At 47.9% G+C, this 16,944-nt stretch overlaps 1 protein-coding gene across 6 annotated transcripts in view; it reads left to right on the top strand.

Moving 5' to 3' along the window:
- Window positions 1–16,944, top strand: part of TTLL11 (tubulin tyrosine ligase like 11) — a 270,271-nt gene that overhangs the window by 202,288 nt on the left and 51,039 nt on the right. Inside the window, exon 1 of one of the 6 annotated variants that reach the window (XM_070379052.1) lies at window positions 1,615–1,812. The exons of the other annotated variants lie outside the window; for them this stretch is intronic. Coding sequence (XP_070235153.1) covers window positions 1,733–1,812 — 80 coding nt within the window. The 5' untranslated portion in view covers window positions 1,615–1,732. Of the gene's footprint in view, window positions 1–1,614; window positions 1,813–16,944 lie in introns of those variants that run through there. 6 annotated transcript variants of the gene reach the window in all.

The following is a 16,944-nucleotide window of genomic DNA, read 5'->3' on the forward strand; positions in this document are numbered from 1 at the left end:
ACTATTCGCAATAGCCAAAAAGTGGAAGTCACCCAGCTATCTACTGACAGATGACTGGATAAACAACGTGTGGTCTATACACACAATAGAATATTATTTAGCCTTTAAAAGGAGAGGAATTCTGACACAAGCTGTCACACAGAGGAGTCTTGTGAACATTGTGCTGAGTGAAACAAACCAGGTATGAGAGGACAGATGCTGCCTAATTCCACTTATAAGAGGTCCCTAGAGGAGTCCGGTTCATAGAGACAGAAAGTAGAATGGTAGTTGCCAGGAGTGAGAGTGGAGGGGGGTGGGAGATGGGGAGTTGGTATTTAATGGGTACAGAGTTTTAGTTTGGGAAGACGAAAAAGTTCTAGAGACGGACAGTGGTGATGCTTACATGATAATATGAATGTACTTAATGGTACTATATCCATACAAATGGTAAATTTTGTGAAAATATTAAAAAAAAAATATTTAAGCAGTTTGCCCCAAATCCCACAACCAGCAAATCCAGCCCCCTTCCAAGGGTCCTCTCATACCCTTATTTCTTATCCTGAGCTCTCTGCCTCTAGCTGTTCCCATCTCCTAGACTGGCTGGGATCACCCGAGGAAGTTCCTTAAATCTCTGGGCCTGTTTTCCCTCAGGAGAGGAAAAACACGGTGTGGTTGTGAGGATTAGATGAGCTCATACACATCACAGGCCTGGCAGAGAGAAAACTCTCCTTACATCTCATTACATTTTATTACCGTTCTTCTATCAGCATGCCCTGACTTTGGTAAAACAGCGCAGACTGGAATCCATGGTCCAGCACTTGTGAGTTATGTGACCTTGGATCACAAGCCACTTAACTTGCCTGAGCCTCAGTGTCCATCTGTAAAGAAAGGTGAGAGTTCCTACCAGACCGGGAGGAAAGGTTAGAGTGTAAGTCACTCATTCATGTCTGACCCCATGGACTGTCGCCTGTAAGTCTCCTCTGTCCTTGGGATTCTCCAGGCAAGAATACTAGAGTGGGTAGCCAGCCCTTTCTCCACGGGATCTTTCCAAACTAGGGATCGAACCTGGGTCTCCCTCTAATAAACAGAGGCCATTACTCTGTGGACCTGAGATGACAGTTAGGCAAGGGAAAAATGAACAGTGACATGATTTGTAAATTTAACATTTTTTATTGATTTCCACACTATTTTGTAAGTAGAAACAGCACCTCCCTTCTGGTAGTCTAGGTGTTCACCGAATCCTGAAACCTTTGTGTTGGTTTCACTAACACGTCAGTCTCTTGATTTGTCTGACAAAGGAAACCCATTCGACCATGTCTCAGTAATAGTCACAGGGGCACTGGTCTGGGTCTGGCCCTGAGCTACTGCCACAGAGCCAGCAGTGAGTCAGAGAGGGGCCCCAGCTGCAAAGAGCTGACCCAGGCTGTAGGAAGGGCCAAGGACATTGTCCTAGCAAATTGCAAGAGCAGTTGGCAAACCTGCATTCTTACTTTCTGCGAAAACCCACGTGCTGGGAAACCTTGGATAAATCATTTCCCACCTCCAGAGCTCAGTCTTCTATCTGCTTACAAAATGAGGACCTTGAACTTGCCAGTCTCTGACTTGAAGCTATTTCCTTCGAAATTCCTTGATTCTGTTGCCCCAGTGCTCCCTCTGGGAGCAGCCTTCTGGACCAGAGTCACAGCCTTCTGTGATCAACCAGACAACCTGGCCTTGGGAGCTTAGTGACCACCAGGATGGTCCCGACCCATGGATGCTGGGACCCCGGCAGCAGGTTGACGAGGAAGGAGAGGATGCCAGGATCAAGAAGAGCCTGGGATGCAGAGACCCCAGGTAAGGATGGGAGGCCAAAGCTGTGCAAGGATTAGAAGCGGAGACTCCTCAGCCAGGGAAGCTCCGAGCTAACTGGGAGATGGGCATGGCTTGTGGACCACTTGTGTGTCTCATCTCAGGAGCCTCCTGCTTGGAGGGTGTCTGGGAGTCTGCTTCGTCCACGGCCCACGTTGCCCTTCGACCTGCAGGGCTGCGTCCAGCACTTTCCTGATCGTTGTCTGCCTTCTGGTCCTACCTGTATCTCATGCCACGGCGCCGTCTGCTCATTTCACACAGGACACCACACCTGAGCTTTCTTCTCTCGGGCTGGAATGGAGTCAAAACCAGCAAAGCTGTGATCAGGGCCTGGGCATCTTTGGTATGCATACCATCATAGTGTTACCCAGTCAAATTCTCAGTAGCCAACCCAAATAGGGGGAAGATAAACAGCACATTATCCTTCAGCCTCAGCCACCGTCCATATGCATGGACCCGAGGAACCTGACTCCCTTGTAGAAGCAGGTGTGACCTTCAGAGGGACCAGCATCTGAATGCTCAGTACCCCCTGCCCCTCTACCCCGGCCGTTTCCCTATAGGCCAGAGCAGATGTGGCCCCAGGTCTGGAATGGCATAGGACACCGTTCCAGCTGCCCACGTGCAATCCATGTTCTTGAAGAGTCTGATGGGCTTCTGCCACTTAAGAAATTGGTCACATTTAGAAATATTCAGCTTCAGCGAACATGTCATGGCTCTGTCTAGGAAAAACATACTATTATCTCTGGAGCTTGCCTGAAAGAACCAGCTTGTTCCTGAAACAGATGTTTTGTAAAACCTACAGTGACAGGCTCATCAGAGCTGGCAGTGGGCCAACGCTTGGTTACCAGCCTCACAAGGGCACACACCTCCCAGCCAGCTTCCCATCCATTCCCGTCTCCCCCCGCTGCGCAACTCACCCCCCAGACACCTAGGCCAGAGGAGAGACTCCCTGTGGCTCCTCCTTCTGGCTCTTGGGTTCTGACGCTAAACATTTCACAAGCCTGGGATTATTGTAGACAGAGGCAGCCAGCCAGGTGTGCCCTGGGGAGAAGTGTCCAAGATAATGACTCAGAATATATTTCATTTGGTCCAACCCACATTTATCGAGGGCCTCCGGCACCAGGCACTGTTCTCGTTGCTTTCAGGTACCTTGCTTCACAGTAACTGTTCAAGGTCACCCATTTCAGAGAGGAGGAAACTGAGACCTTGCCCTGATTTCCTAGGGTTGCTATAATAAGTTTATCACCCACTTGGTGGCTTGAATCAGCAGAAACGTGCTCTCTCACAGTTCTGGAGGGAAGAAGTCTCAAATCTGAGGATACCAGCAGGTCTGTGCTCTCTCCTAAGGCCCGAGGGGAGAGTCTTTTCTTGCTCTTCCCACATCTGGGTGGTGTTTCTTGGTTTGTGACGGCATCGCTCCAATCTCTGCCTTTGTCTTCACATAGCCGCATCTTCTGTGTGTGTATCTGTGTCAAATGTCCCCCTGCTTTTCTTGTCAAAGGATACCTGCCGCTGGACTTACAGCCTACTCTAGATCCAGGATAATCTCAAGATCCTTAGCTTGATTATATCTGCAAAGACCCTTTTCTAAGTAAGGTCACATTGACAGATTCCAGGGATGTATGGCCAGTATTCGGCTCGCTGCAGACCTCTAGCTATTATCTGGTTGTGTCCCCAAGGCCACTCAGTGAGAAAGGGTTGCTGTGGGGAGTAGACCCCGGCTGGCTGGCTCTGAGGGGCTCTCAGTCAGCGTCTCCCTCCCCAGACACTGTGAGGCAGGTTCCTGCTCTTAAGAAACCTGCAACTGGGTGGGAAGGAGCTTTGCATATTGGTTATGAGGGAGTCCCATCGATCCGGATGACCTTGGGCAAGTTATGTCAACACTCTTGTGTCTCAAAGGGAAAGTGAGCCATGTGGAAAACGGGAATCATAGTAAGAATAGCAGTACTCTCCAAAGGTTATGGTGGGACCAAATGAGAGGAGCCCGAAATCAGCAAGATCCCAGGCACCCTGACTCCACAACCTCTGCCCATAACCACCATGCTCCATACTTCCATCTGTAGGAACTCCTCAAATATTCGAATCAGAGCTCCTCAATGAAAGAAGGACAGGGGGAGGTTTCTGTTTAGGTTCCCAGAAGCCAGGGTGAAGAAGAAGAGGAAGCCGAAGCTGACTTAAGAGTTCTGAACTTGGCTCGCTGGGAGGATGAAGTTGCCAATAATAACATGGAAAGAGCAAGAAGCTGGTTGAGATAGGGGATGGGAGATAGGTAGGGAATAAATTCTATTGCACTTAGGTGCAAGGGGGACATCTGGGTAGATTTGGCTGGCAGGTGTTGGACTTAGAAGGTGACTTTTATTTGGTTTTTGTTTTTATTTCATTTATTTATTTTCTTGGCTGTGCTGGGTCTTCGTTGCTGGACTCGGGCTTTCTCTGGTTGTGGTAAGCCGGGGGCTATTCTCTAGATGCGGTGCTTGGGCTTCTCACTGCAGTGACTTCTCTTGTTGCAGAGCACAGGCTCTAGGCACGCAAGCTTCAGTGGTTGCGGTGCATGGACTTAGTGGCTCCACAGCGTGTGGGATCATCCCCGACTAGGGATCAAACCAGCGTCCCCTGAATTGGCAGGGGAACTCTTAACCACTAGATCACCAGGGACGTCTAGAAGGTGACTTTTAAAAGCTACACAGAGCTTAAGAGTAAGGGAAAGAATTGAACATGTTTGGCAAGTTCAAGTGCTGTCAGAGATGAAAGCATTTTGTGGGAAGGGGCAGAGAGCAAACTAGAAAAGAGAAAATGAAAGTCATATTCACACACATTGGTTCGTGGTCACAGCACTCCATTTTCCTGCCTGTAAAAGGGGCATGCTGCATTTTTCTCCCCAAGCTGTTGCTCAGGTTGCGTTAGATCACGGATGGGAAATTGCTGCAGAGATTGCACACCAAACTGTAGCAATGGGCAGCAGGCGAGGGCCTCAGCCACGTCCCCCGACCCCGAGCACGACAGGAGAGGCACAGGGGCAAGCTTCCTAGCTCTACGTCATGGCTGGGGAAGTAATAACTGCTCGTTCACTAGGTTTGAACTGGCTCTGATGGTGGACTCTAAATCTATTCATCATCACCCAAGGAACCGTATGATAAAAACTAGAATTTCCCCACTCCCTGGCGAGGGGAATACTTTTGCCACTGGTTTCTGTTTTTTGAAAAAGCAGGCAGAACGCTTCTCTCGTGGACCTCGTGGAGTGCTTCTGCTGCGCCGTCCTCGTGCCTGGGCGCCACCACCCAGGAGTCCCACTTGCCCTCCAGCTCCTGTGTCTGCAGGATGGGGGTTGGTCCAGCAACGTTGCCATGACGACCAAGGAAGAGGCCAGCCCTGACTTCAGCTCTTAGTTTCAGGGAAACTAAGTGACAGACTCTCTTCTGTTTTCTTTCTTGGGGAGGGGGTTCCCTACCATGTTCCCGTTGGCATGGAAACCTTTCACTCCCACCAGGTGAGGTCATCAAGTGGGGAGATTAATTTATTTGAACGGGCTCCTGGAGAGACCACGGTGAAAGGAGAAAGCATCAGGATGCGATGGTTCTGGCCACTGTGACATGATAAATACCCTCCTCCTCCGGGAGGGGTGGTGAGTGGGCGCCGTGGCCTTCAGACCCCAATCTGTGTGTGTCCAGGTCGCTGGGATTTTTAAGCTGCCTTTTATACATGTGGCATTTTATGAGCTTCTTCATATTCGATTTCCATTTAGTGCTCACTATGACCCTGTGCATTGATATTATTGTCCCCTTTTGCAAATGAGAAAGCTGATGCTCAGAAAGGCTAAGGACCTTTCCCAGGGTCACTCAGCTGGTAAGTGGCTGTGTTGGAGCTCAAACCCAGACCTGTTTGCTGCGTAATTCCTACAACTCTTGCCCTTCTGACATCCCGCCTTAACCTTGTACTTGAACTTATACGATCTCTTCAGGGTCTCTAGAGCCATCAGGGAGACATCGTCTAAAAAATGTACCATGATAACTAAACATTTAGTACTCTGTGAGAAACACCACTGCAAACTGTCGGATGCCTGCTTGGGGAATTAGGCAATGACAAGAGAAATTAAATACTTTAATGGATTTTGACAACAACTCTATGTTGGGGGAATTCAAATTGCATAAAGAAAAAAAAAGTAGACTTTCTCTCTGGACCTGATTACTAATATGCATGCTTAATTTATTAGCTGCATTTTAAAAACTCTAGTTTTATTAGGACCAAAGTTCTTGGAGGAAAAAAGTTGTGGGTTGGAGGAGGCAAGTTTAATCTTCTTGGAGAAGGTTGGGCTTGAGCTGACCTGATCTCCATGATCTTTTTTTTTTTTTTAGTTTATACGAATTTTTTGAAGTATTTTATTAATTGATTTGGCTGCATTGTGTCTTAGTTGCAGCACATGGGATCTTCATTGCATCATGCAGATCCCTTGTTGCATTGCATGGCCTGTCTAGTGTAGTGGTGAGTTCAGTAGTTACAGCACATGGGCTTAGTTGCCCCATGGCATGTGGCATCTTAGTTCCTAGACCAGGGATCGAACCTACATCCCCTGCATTGCAAGGTGGATTCTTAATCACTGGACCACTAGGATAGTCTCTGTCCTTGATTTTGGAGGAGGGTGTTTGCTAGATATGTATCAAATGAATGATAACAGTTACAATCACTTTCTCACTTACTAAGCCCTGGCCAAGATGCTAGCACCTCATTTTACATCCCCCCCCCCCCAACTGAATCTGCCCACACCCCCGCAAGCAAGATTCTACTGTCTGTCTCCATTTTACAGAACAGAAATGGAGGCTGGATGATAGAGCCATTTCCCCAAAGCCACGCCCTCAGTAAGGAGTGGAACCAGAATGACTATTATTCTTATTATCATAAATTATTACTGTTGCATTATTACCTTAAAAGTGGCTTTAGAGAACCTGAAGCTGAAAATGACACCCAGAGTTCACCCTGCCCGTTTTCTTGCCTTCGGGTAAGATTATAGCAAATTCTTCATGTTATTTGTCTTAAAGAATACTGCTCTTGCACAGTCATTTATCAGCATGTCTTTTTTTTTTTTTTTTCATCACCTATTAGATGTAGAGCACTGGGAACAAACGTGGATTCTATTTTTGGCAAACTCAGTCTCAGGGGGACAGAAGCCACAGACTTCAATGGCCATCATATAAGTCCAAAAGATGACACATTTCACAAGAGAGCTGCCAATGAAGTGCTGTGGGGAATCCAGAGGAGAGTATTTCGGGTAGGAGGGATCAGGGAAGCAAGCTTTGCAGGATGAGCAGGATTGGGGCCCGGCTGCTGGTGAGCAGGGTTTAGCAGGACACAGGCTCCCGGGCTCGGGGGCCACACACATCTCCACATGTAACTGAGATCACCCAGGGAGATTCGGCAGGCAGGAAGCAGGTCAAGGACAGAGGCTTAGCGGACCATCTACCTCAAAGGGTCCTCAGAAGAAGAAAAGCAGAGGATGGAAAACACTTGGGAGAATGCAGGGGCTTAGAACGAGAGTTACAGAAAGCGAGTGACTGACTGCATGGAACGCAATGAAGAAAATGAACTAAGGAAAGGTCAGGGGGTTAGGAGGAGAAGGCAATGGCAACCCACTCCAGTGTTCTTGCCTGGAGAATCCCAGGGACGGGGGAGCCTGGTGGGCTGCCGTCTATGGGGTCTCACAGAGTCGGACACGACTAAAGTGACTTAGCAGCAGCAGCAGCAGCAGCAGGGGGTTAGGGGTACCGCGGAGGCCCCTGGATAACCTTTGAGAGGGCAGTCTGGAGCAGTAAAAGCAGAAGCCAGCTGCTCATCCTGAGGCTAGGAGGGGCTCAGCACAGAGTAACTTTCTCCAGGTCATGCTCCACCCAGCAAGGGCTGTGATTCCAGTCCTAGTGGAGGGCTGTCAGAGAAACCCCCAGAGCTGCCCAACCTCGCTGGAAGCCTAGAAAAGAAAAACAACTCTTGCAAGTCACACAAACCCAGATCACCAACTGATAACCATGTACGGGGGGCATGACCTTGAGTACGTGCTTTATTTTTCCTGAGCTCAGTTTCATCTGATAGATAACAAGAGCTATCGCTTCTTGAGTGCTTACGGCGTACTGGGTATAATTCTAAATGCTCCACATATATTAGCCCATTTAATCATCACAATAGGTAGGATTTTCATCCCCATTATAAAGATAAAGACACCAAAGCACAAGCGGGTTAAGACATTTTCCCAAGGTCATCAGCTAGTGATGGACAGGGCAAGGATTCCAACCTTGCCCAGTCCATCAAGGTTCCAGAGTTTATGTTAATATATCTGTCCTAAGGGGAAACAGTGGAAACAGTGTCAGACTTTATTTTGGGGGGCTCCAAAATCACTGCATATGGTGACTGCAGCCATGAAAGTAAAAGACGCTAACTCCTTGGAAGGAAAGTTATGACCAACCTAGACAGCATATTCAAAAGCAGAGACATTACTTTGCCAACAAAGGTCCGTCTAGTCAAGGCTATGGTTTTTCCATTGGTCATGTATGGATGTGAGATTTGGACTGTGAAGAAGGCTGAGTGCCAAAGAGTTGATGCTTTTGAACTGTGGTGTTGGAGAAGACTCTTGAGAGTCCCTTGGACTGCAAGGAGAGCCAACTGGTCCATTCTGAAGGAGATCGGCCCTGGGATTTCTTTGGAAGGAATGATGCTAAAGCTGAAACTCCAGTACTTTGGCCACCTCATGCGAAGAGTTGACTCATTGGAAAAGACCCTGATGCTGGGAGGGATTGGGGGCAGGAGGAGAAGGGGATGACAGAGGATGAGATGGCTGGATGGCATCACTGACTTAATGGATGTGAGTCTGAGTGAACTCCGGGAGTTGGTGATGGACGGGGAGGCCTGGCGTGCTGCGATTCATGGGGTCTCGAAGAGTCGGACACGACTGAGCGACTCAACTGAACTGAACTGAAGGTCTCACCATAGCTTAGGCAGAATGATCAAGGCACGAGAAGGTTCCTGGCCTAAAGGAGGCTCAATGAATTACTCCATTTCCCTGACCAACCGCAAATGTGAAGTCAGGGAGGCCTGGCCTGAGAGAGGCCTATGGGACCAGCCCCATGAGTGACACTAGTGAAAACCGCGTGGGAGGGACACACACAGATTTGTCTCGTGAAATTGGTTGCAAATGCCATGAGCCCCTGGGGCAGGGCCAAGTGAGATTGGTTTTGCTCTCAACACCCTCGCAGCAGAGATTGGCCAGCTGCCGACCTGCAAGTCCGTGACAAGTGAAATTCACAAAGTGAACAGATTTCAACTGAAATCTGGAGGAAAAAGGATATTTGACCAGGATATGCCTACTGAATCCCTGAATAAGGGTTCACTGGGTGTACACTGTATACAAAAGGGAATTAGGATTACATTGGAGAGGATCTGGATTTGGATGAAATTGAATGCCAAGAAGAATTAGAGTCTGGGCCAAGGATGACTTCTTCACATGAGTTTTCCCACTTATTGTCTGGATTCATGCAGCCCTATACTTTGGTGCAGAGCTGTGTTTAAGCATTAAAACGCTTTGTATCTCAGATAGGCTCTGAGTGTGTAATTAAAAGGATCCCTTCATTAGCAGAACTACGTGACGCAAGCTCAAGTTGGCCTTTTCTGCTAATTTTGGAGGTGGTAAAACAGAGGCTAATACAACCACTAATTACAACCGTGACACAGTGCCTTGCTGTCGCTTCCAGGAAATCTTTGTTCTCCCCAAACATAGACAGGATCTTCCCAGTCACTGGGAGAGGAGAAGTAGGAGAAAGATTCATTCCAGCAACCAGAAGGAGGGGTGTGGCAGTGCAGGGGTTAAAAATATGACCTCGGGAGTTAGGCTGCTGGGTTGCAGTCCCAGCTTCATCCCTTAATCAGCTGACTTGACCTCTCAAAGCTTCAGCATCCTTAGATGTTGACTGGGGCCGAATAGCATGGTCGTGGGTACTCACTGAAAGGATGACTATATTCACTGACAGCTGTTTTGAACACCTACTGTGTGTCAGGAACTGCATGGGGGCTACAGTCATAAACTGTAGGTGTCAGCCTCCTGGGCTTTTAGTCTGGGGTGAGAGAAACGGGCATCAAAGAGACGGTTGCACAAATAACCATGTAGGTGTAATTGTGATAATGACTCGGAAGAAAAAACAATGGTGATGATGATGATAACGATGATGATGGACAAAGCCTGTAAGTCCTATGTAAAGGCATGGTTCATTTAACTCTGGAAGTTATGGGAAGCTTTTTGAAAAGGGTGACCTGGAATCTCAGATTTGAAGGATGAGTGTTTCTCATGTGGATAATTTGGGGAAAAGCCTTTACAAAAATAGGGAGGGATGCCCCAGGTGGTGCTAGTGGTAAAGAACCCAGCCTGCCAATGCAGGAGAGGTAAGAGAGGCAGGTTCAATCCCTGGATTGGGAAGATCCCCTGGAGGAAGGCATGGCCACCCACTCCAGTATTTTTGCCTGGAGAATCCCCTGGACAGAGAAGCCTGGAGGGCTATGGTCTATAGGGTTGCAAAGAGTCGGACATGACTGAGCAACTTAGCACGCATGGATGTGGAATTTGGATGATGAGGCAGGCGAAGCAGGCAGTGATCAGACCCACAAGACCTGGAGCTCTCTGGCCGGGAGTAAGGGCCTGCCCAGAGCGCCTAGGCAGCTCGTGTGGGCCAGGCTTTGTCATCTGAAAACCGTTCCTCCGGGATCCAGTGGAAAGCTAAGCACAAGTCCAGTCATTCACAAAGACAGGGGCCAACTATTTAGTGGGTTTAAAGAGGAATTCTGCAGCCCTTGGGGCAAAATGATTCTTCTCCGTTCTTGCCAGTGTGGTCCGGCAAGTCTAAAGCTTCTCATTCAGAATCAGAGTTTGGGCCACTCTGGTGTTTTAGTTTAACAGTGGTGTAGGGTTGTTGGGTTTCTTTTTTCCCCTTCTCTTTCTTCTTTTTTCAAGGTTCTGAGCAGGAAGTCAGGAGAACTGGGCCTGCCTTTGCTACCACCTTTCACTTGATGCCACCCCTCAAGCAAAGGACTTTGCCTGGACTTTCCAATATTATTTCAAAAGGAAACTGAGATGAGTGGATCACTAGGGTCGCTTCTACTCTTCGTTTAACTTTTGCTCTATGTGGGGCGCAGCGAACATTTCTGTGTTCATGATTCTGTGACAACGGTCATTGAGAGCCAGGCTATCAGATGAAGGGCCGTCACCCAGCGAGGCCCGAGAAAATGAGACTCACTTATGTAGGAGGGATGTATTTAGGTTCAGACAGAGGGCAGGTGCAATTGGACCGCAGGCCGCCTGCAGCAAGATCCCCCAGACGGCCTCTGGGCAGTCCGAGGAACACGAGGACAGGCCGGTGTCTAGTTACATGGGTTGGGAGTGGGGCAGAATGTCCAAAAGTGGTTAAAGAAATGCTCGATCCCCCTGTATTCCTGGAGGTATGTGTGGACTTCTCCCACTGAGGCTGGGGACTCGGCAGTGAGCCTCTCCAGATGATGACACATGGGAGATAAAGAGGCTGGTGATTATAATCAAAGTGGCATGTATCCATTTTCTCTATAATTACATTAGTCCTATAGGTTAGGTGGCTTCCAAGGTGGCACTAGTGGTAAAGAACCCGCCTGCCAATGCAGGAGGCATAAGAGATGCGGGTTTGATCCCTGGGTTGGAAAGATTCCCCTGGAGGAGGGCATGGCAACCCACTCCAGTATCCTTGCCTGGAGAATCCCATGGACAGAGGAGCCTGGCGGGCTACAGTCCTTGGGGTCACAAAGAGTCTGACACTACCTAAGCGACTCAGCTCGCACGCACGCGTAAGTTAGGTGCCGCTTTTAAGTACTGTTATTTTTCCCATTTTATATAAGAGGATACTGAAGCTTTGTGGTTATATGACCTGCTTAAAATGATGGAACTGGGATTCCAACGATGCCTAAGACTATCCCCAGAGCCCACACCCTGATTCCCCAGACCCGTGCGCATGGGGCAGAGCTGCCTGGCAGCATCTCCCCAACTCCTTGGCCTGAGTGACCGTGCATTTCACTGACTCTCACTGCCCATGCCCAAGACAAAGAAAGCCAGAGGAACCGGGGCGAAGACACCTGCTCTGGGCAGAGGGGCAGAGCAGAGAGAGCCCTGTTGGAAAAGAATCGGATTGGGGGCGGGGTGGTCCCTGCAAAATGAGCTGTCAGTTCCTCTATCTGCAAAATGAGGGGGCTGGGCCCGGTGACCCTAAAGGCACTTCCAGCTTGGAAACAGCCCAAGTTCTGGGTCTGTGGGAAAGGGGGGATTAGACTGAATCTACTTGTCTGTTCTTTTGTTAATTCATTGCCTGGCCCGACAGGAGGATGCTCCTGCAGCACCCCAGCCTGGTGCCTCAGAGAATTCATCCCAAGCAGGGAAGAGGACCTAGTCCGCTGCTGTTGCCGCTGGGGGCCTCTGTTCATTCACACACACAACGAAGCAGCGCATCAGTGACTTGTGTGGGCCTGTGACTGTGAAACAGGGCTTGATTTGTTGGACAGTCAGAACAGCCCCATTCTGATAGACGCTGGTTGTCACATATACTGCGGTCAGTTACAAGCAGACAGACCCACCCACCTACCCACTCTGCTGCAGCAGAATCATCTGGAGGTCTAATCATCTGTGCGTTTGATTCTAAAGAATGCAACAAGTTTGAACTAGGCTTAGACTAAGTGCCCCCTGCCACCCACCCAGTCACTCTCCCTCGTAAGTAAGTGACCTCCATTGTAAGGGAGGAGAAAATGAGATTTCATCAGTACACTGAGTTGTAACATGATGGAGTGGAAATGGCCTGGGCTTTGAACTCAAGCAGATCCTTATTCAAATATCACTCGGCCATTTAACAGCTGAGTGACCTTTGAAAAGTAGCCTAATCTCTCTGAAGCTCATTTCTCAACAGCAAAATGGAGCCACTTATTATTATACCTAATTCATAAGGATGATTGCCAGGGTCAAATGAGATGTTACAAATAACCCACCTGACTCTCAGGTACTCAGTGCCTGATAACTCCCTGTGTATGGAAGCAGCATAGCGCAGTAGTTAGAAACAAGGACATTGGCACCTGCCTGCCTGGGTCTGTATCTGGGGTTTATAACGTATTAGTTTCTCTCTTTGTGCCTTGGTTTCTGCATTTGTAAAATGGGAATAACAATACCTTCTGCATAGGATTTTATCGAGATTAAATGATTTAGAATGGCAGTCCCTGGCACATAACCGGTATCATCACCGTTGTGTTTTGGTGTTGATGTTACAATGTGCTATGGAGGAAAGTGATTGGGGGGTTCAAAAGTGGCCAGATGAGCATTCTGAGGAATGTTGCATAAAGGGAAGCCAGTGGGAACAGACCCAGCATGGATCTAGGTCTTACAGGGACTGGAACATCAGCCAGATCTCTCATTAAGTCCCTCTCCTCATCAGTCTGAAACACATGCCTCACCCATCTATCGCCTTCTCTTCAAATAGGATAGCATCACCATCAAGCAAATTGAGCCTCTGTGATGGAAGAGATTTATCAAATGACAGAGCCAGGCTGCATGGTAGTTATGTTTATTTTTAGTAACTTCAGCCTCCAACTCTTTAAATTAGCTGCCAGGCTAATTTAAGGGATTTCTCTGATGCATGGTTGGCAGTTTCTCCTGGAATGCCAATGTGCATTTGAAACCCCCAAGGGGCTGAGGGGACACAACTTGGCCGAGCGGTGGGGAAAGGAACCTGCCGACCTCCTTGTGCCAGCCCAGCCTCGTTGCCCACCAGGTTCTCCTGCCAAGCCACAGGATTGCCCGGGAACATGATCCAGGGCCTTCCCTCCCTTTCTGTCCCCTGTGATCAAACACCAAATCCATCTTCTTGCACCTAGACCAGTGATTCTTAGACTTCACTCCTCATTACACTCACCCACAGGGTTTGCTGAGACAGTTTCTGAGGCCATAGGTCTGGGGCGGGGGCAAGCATGTGCATTTCTAACAAGGTCTTAGGTGATGCCGGTGCTGCTGGTCCGGGGACCATGCTTTCAGAATCACTGACCCTGAATGTTCTGATGGCTTCCTTACATCATCAACCCCCTGCCCCCTCGATTCAGCATACATACCTCTGGCAGACTCATTCCTCTTCTCTGAACTTCTGATTTTGCCACTCTTCTCCCCCAAATCCACCACAACCTTGTCATCTCCTACACTGCCAAGTCCAAGCTTGATAGTCTTAACATGTGAGATCCTATAAAGACCTGCTTGCTTTCATGTATATGACTCAGTTCAGTTCAGTTCAGTCGCTCAGTTGTGTCTGATTCTTTGCAACCCCATGAATCGCAGCACTCCAGGCCTCCCTGTCCATCACCAACTCCCGGCGTTTACCCAAATTCATGTCCATCGAGTCGGTGATGTCATCCAACCATCTCATCCTCTGTCATCCCCTTCTCCTCCTGCCCCCAATCCCTCCCAGCATCAGGGTCTTTTCCAATGAGTCAACTCTTCACATCAGGTGGCCAAAGTATTGGAGTTTCAGCTTTAGCATCAGTCCTTCCAAACACCCATGATTGATCTCCTTTAGAATGGACTGGTTGGATCTCCTTGCAGTCCAAGGGACTCTCAAGAGTCTTCTCCAACACCACAGTTCAAAAGTATCAATTCTTTGGCGCTCAGCTTTCTTCACAGTCCAACTCTCACATCCATACATGACCACTGGAAAAACCATAGCCTTGACTAGATGGACCTTTGTTGGCAAAGTAGTATCTCTGCTTTTTAATAGGTATATGACTAAGACCCCTAAACTGACCTCCTTCCATATGTTCCGGGTCCCATCTCTGGATGCTCACCTAGCCACTCTCACCTGGCTCAGACATTGTTTGTGGATGGGTCTAGTCTTCCCACTCTGGGTCACATGCTTCTGGGTAGCAAGGTGGACTGTGTCAACCTTACCTGTGTAACCCAGGCCAATGGGACAGACAAGAGCTAGGGAAGTGGTTCATAAATGAATAAATGATTGAAGAGATGCTTCACTAAAAAAAAAAAAGGGAATTATTTCTCTGAGAGCACTCAAGCATCTTCTGTGAAACTAGCTCTTTCATTATTTACCTTCCTATTTTGTTAATTTACAAGAAAAAAAAATATATATATTGTTTAAACATCAGAAGAAAAGTCTTTCAGTTCAGTTCAGTTCAGTCCCTCAGTCGTGTCCGACTCTTTGCGACCCCATGAATCGCAGCACGCCAAGCCTACCTGTCCATCACCAACGCCCGGAGTTCACTCAGACTCACGTCCATCCAGTCAGTGATGCCATCCGGCCATCTCATCCTCTGTCGTCCCCTTCTCCTCCTGCCCCCAATCCCTCCCAGCATCAGAGTCTTTTCCAAGAGTCAACTCTTTGAATGAGGTGGCCAAAGGACTGGAGTTTCAGCTTTAGCATCATTCCTTCCAAGGAAATCCCAGGGCTGAAAAGCCTCTTGATGAAGGTGAAAGAGGAGAGTGAAAAAGTTGGCTTAAAACTCAACATTCAGAAAACGAAGATCATGGCATCTGGTCCCATCACTTCATGGGAAATAGATGGGGAAACAGTGGAAACAGTGGCAGAGTTTATTTTTTGGGGCTCCAAAATCATTGCAGATGGTGATTGCAGCCATGAAATGAAAAGACGCTTACTCCTTGGAATAAAAGTTATGACCAACCTAGATAGCATATTGAAAAGCAGAGACGTTACTTTGCCAACAAAGAAAAGTCTTTGGTTTGATTTAAATCAAATTATCACAAGAGTTATGTAGTGAGCAAAGCCTCAGGTGTGTACTGAGATAGTCCTGAGTACAAAATCTTTTTTTTTTTCCAAAGAGTTCTGTTTATGTATTTGGCCACACTGCACGGCCTGTGAGATCTTAATTCCCCAACCAGGGATTGAACCAACACACCTTGCATTGGAAGGCAGAGTCTTATCCACTGGATTTTGGGGGAAGTCCTTGAGGACAAATTCTGATTCCCCTATTGATTTATGGAATTGGGCAAGACTGGGCAGTATCGAGTTTCTTTGGGCCTCAGGTTCCTAATCTGTAAAATGGGGCTAATTTCTACCTACCTTGCAGAATTGTCTTGAGAAACCAATGAAATCAATATATCAAGTAAGCTGCTCGACATCGAGTGTGTACAGTGTGTTCAGTCGCTCAATCATGTCCAACTTTGCAATCCTGTGCACTGTAGCCCGCCAGGCTCCTCTGTCCATGGAATTTCCTAGGGAAGATACTGTAGTGGGTTGCCATTTCCTCCTCCAGGGTATCTTCCCAACCCAGGGACTGAACCCGCGTCTCTTGCATTGGCAGGCAGATTCTTTACCACTAGCGCCACCTGGGAAGCCCCAGGAGTGGGTCTCCGATAAATACTAGTGATTTTCTTTTCAGACAGAATGGTGGTAGGGGGTTTTTCACAGGAGTTTTAATAAAGCAAAACTCCATTTTATTTGAAAAACCATAATAGATAAAACATTACAGGATTCTTTCCCCTATTTTAGTGAATCAAAGATACACCAAATTCAATTGTTTTTAAATGCCCCAAAGGACTAGTAAGCTTGATTTATATTTTCTTTACCAGTCACTTCTATTTCATAAGTCTGACTTTTCCATTAAAATGCTATTAACTAAAAACAGGATTTTACAGTACTTGTGATACCTTGGATCTCCATGTGATAATTGGAATTATCTGGAGCAAAATATCATTTCTCTGTGTTTTAGTTCTTCTTCTGTATCAGTTGTATCTTTACTGCCTTCTTCCAGTTGAGTAAAACCCTTTCCGCCTGAATTTGTGGTTTCAAGTTCATGAAAATATCTGTGGCTTTGAGGGCCCTTTTCATCTTGAGGTTATTAATTGCAATTCAGGAAGGAAGGGCAATAGTAATCACCCAGTAAGTGCAGCAACCCTTGAAGGAAATGTGAGAGGCTGTCACGGAGAAAGCAGACTCCTTCTGGGCAGCTCTGGAGGTGGGATGGGAGGCAGGCTGCAGACACTGGAGGGAGACAGCCTCTGACATGCAGTCCGGGAAACCATCCCAGCCTGAGAGGTGCCCTGGAGGTGGTGGGGTCCCCCTCAGCAGGCAA

Source organism: Bos mutus, chromosome 11 (assembly GCF_027580195.1).
Source record: "Bos mutus isolate GX-2022 chromosome 11, NWIPB_WYAK_1.1, whole genome shotgun sequence".
NCBI lineage: Eukaryota > Metazoa > Chordata > Mammalia > Artiodactyla > Bovidae > Bos > Bos mutus.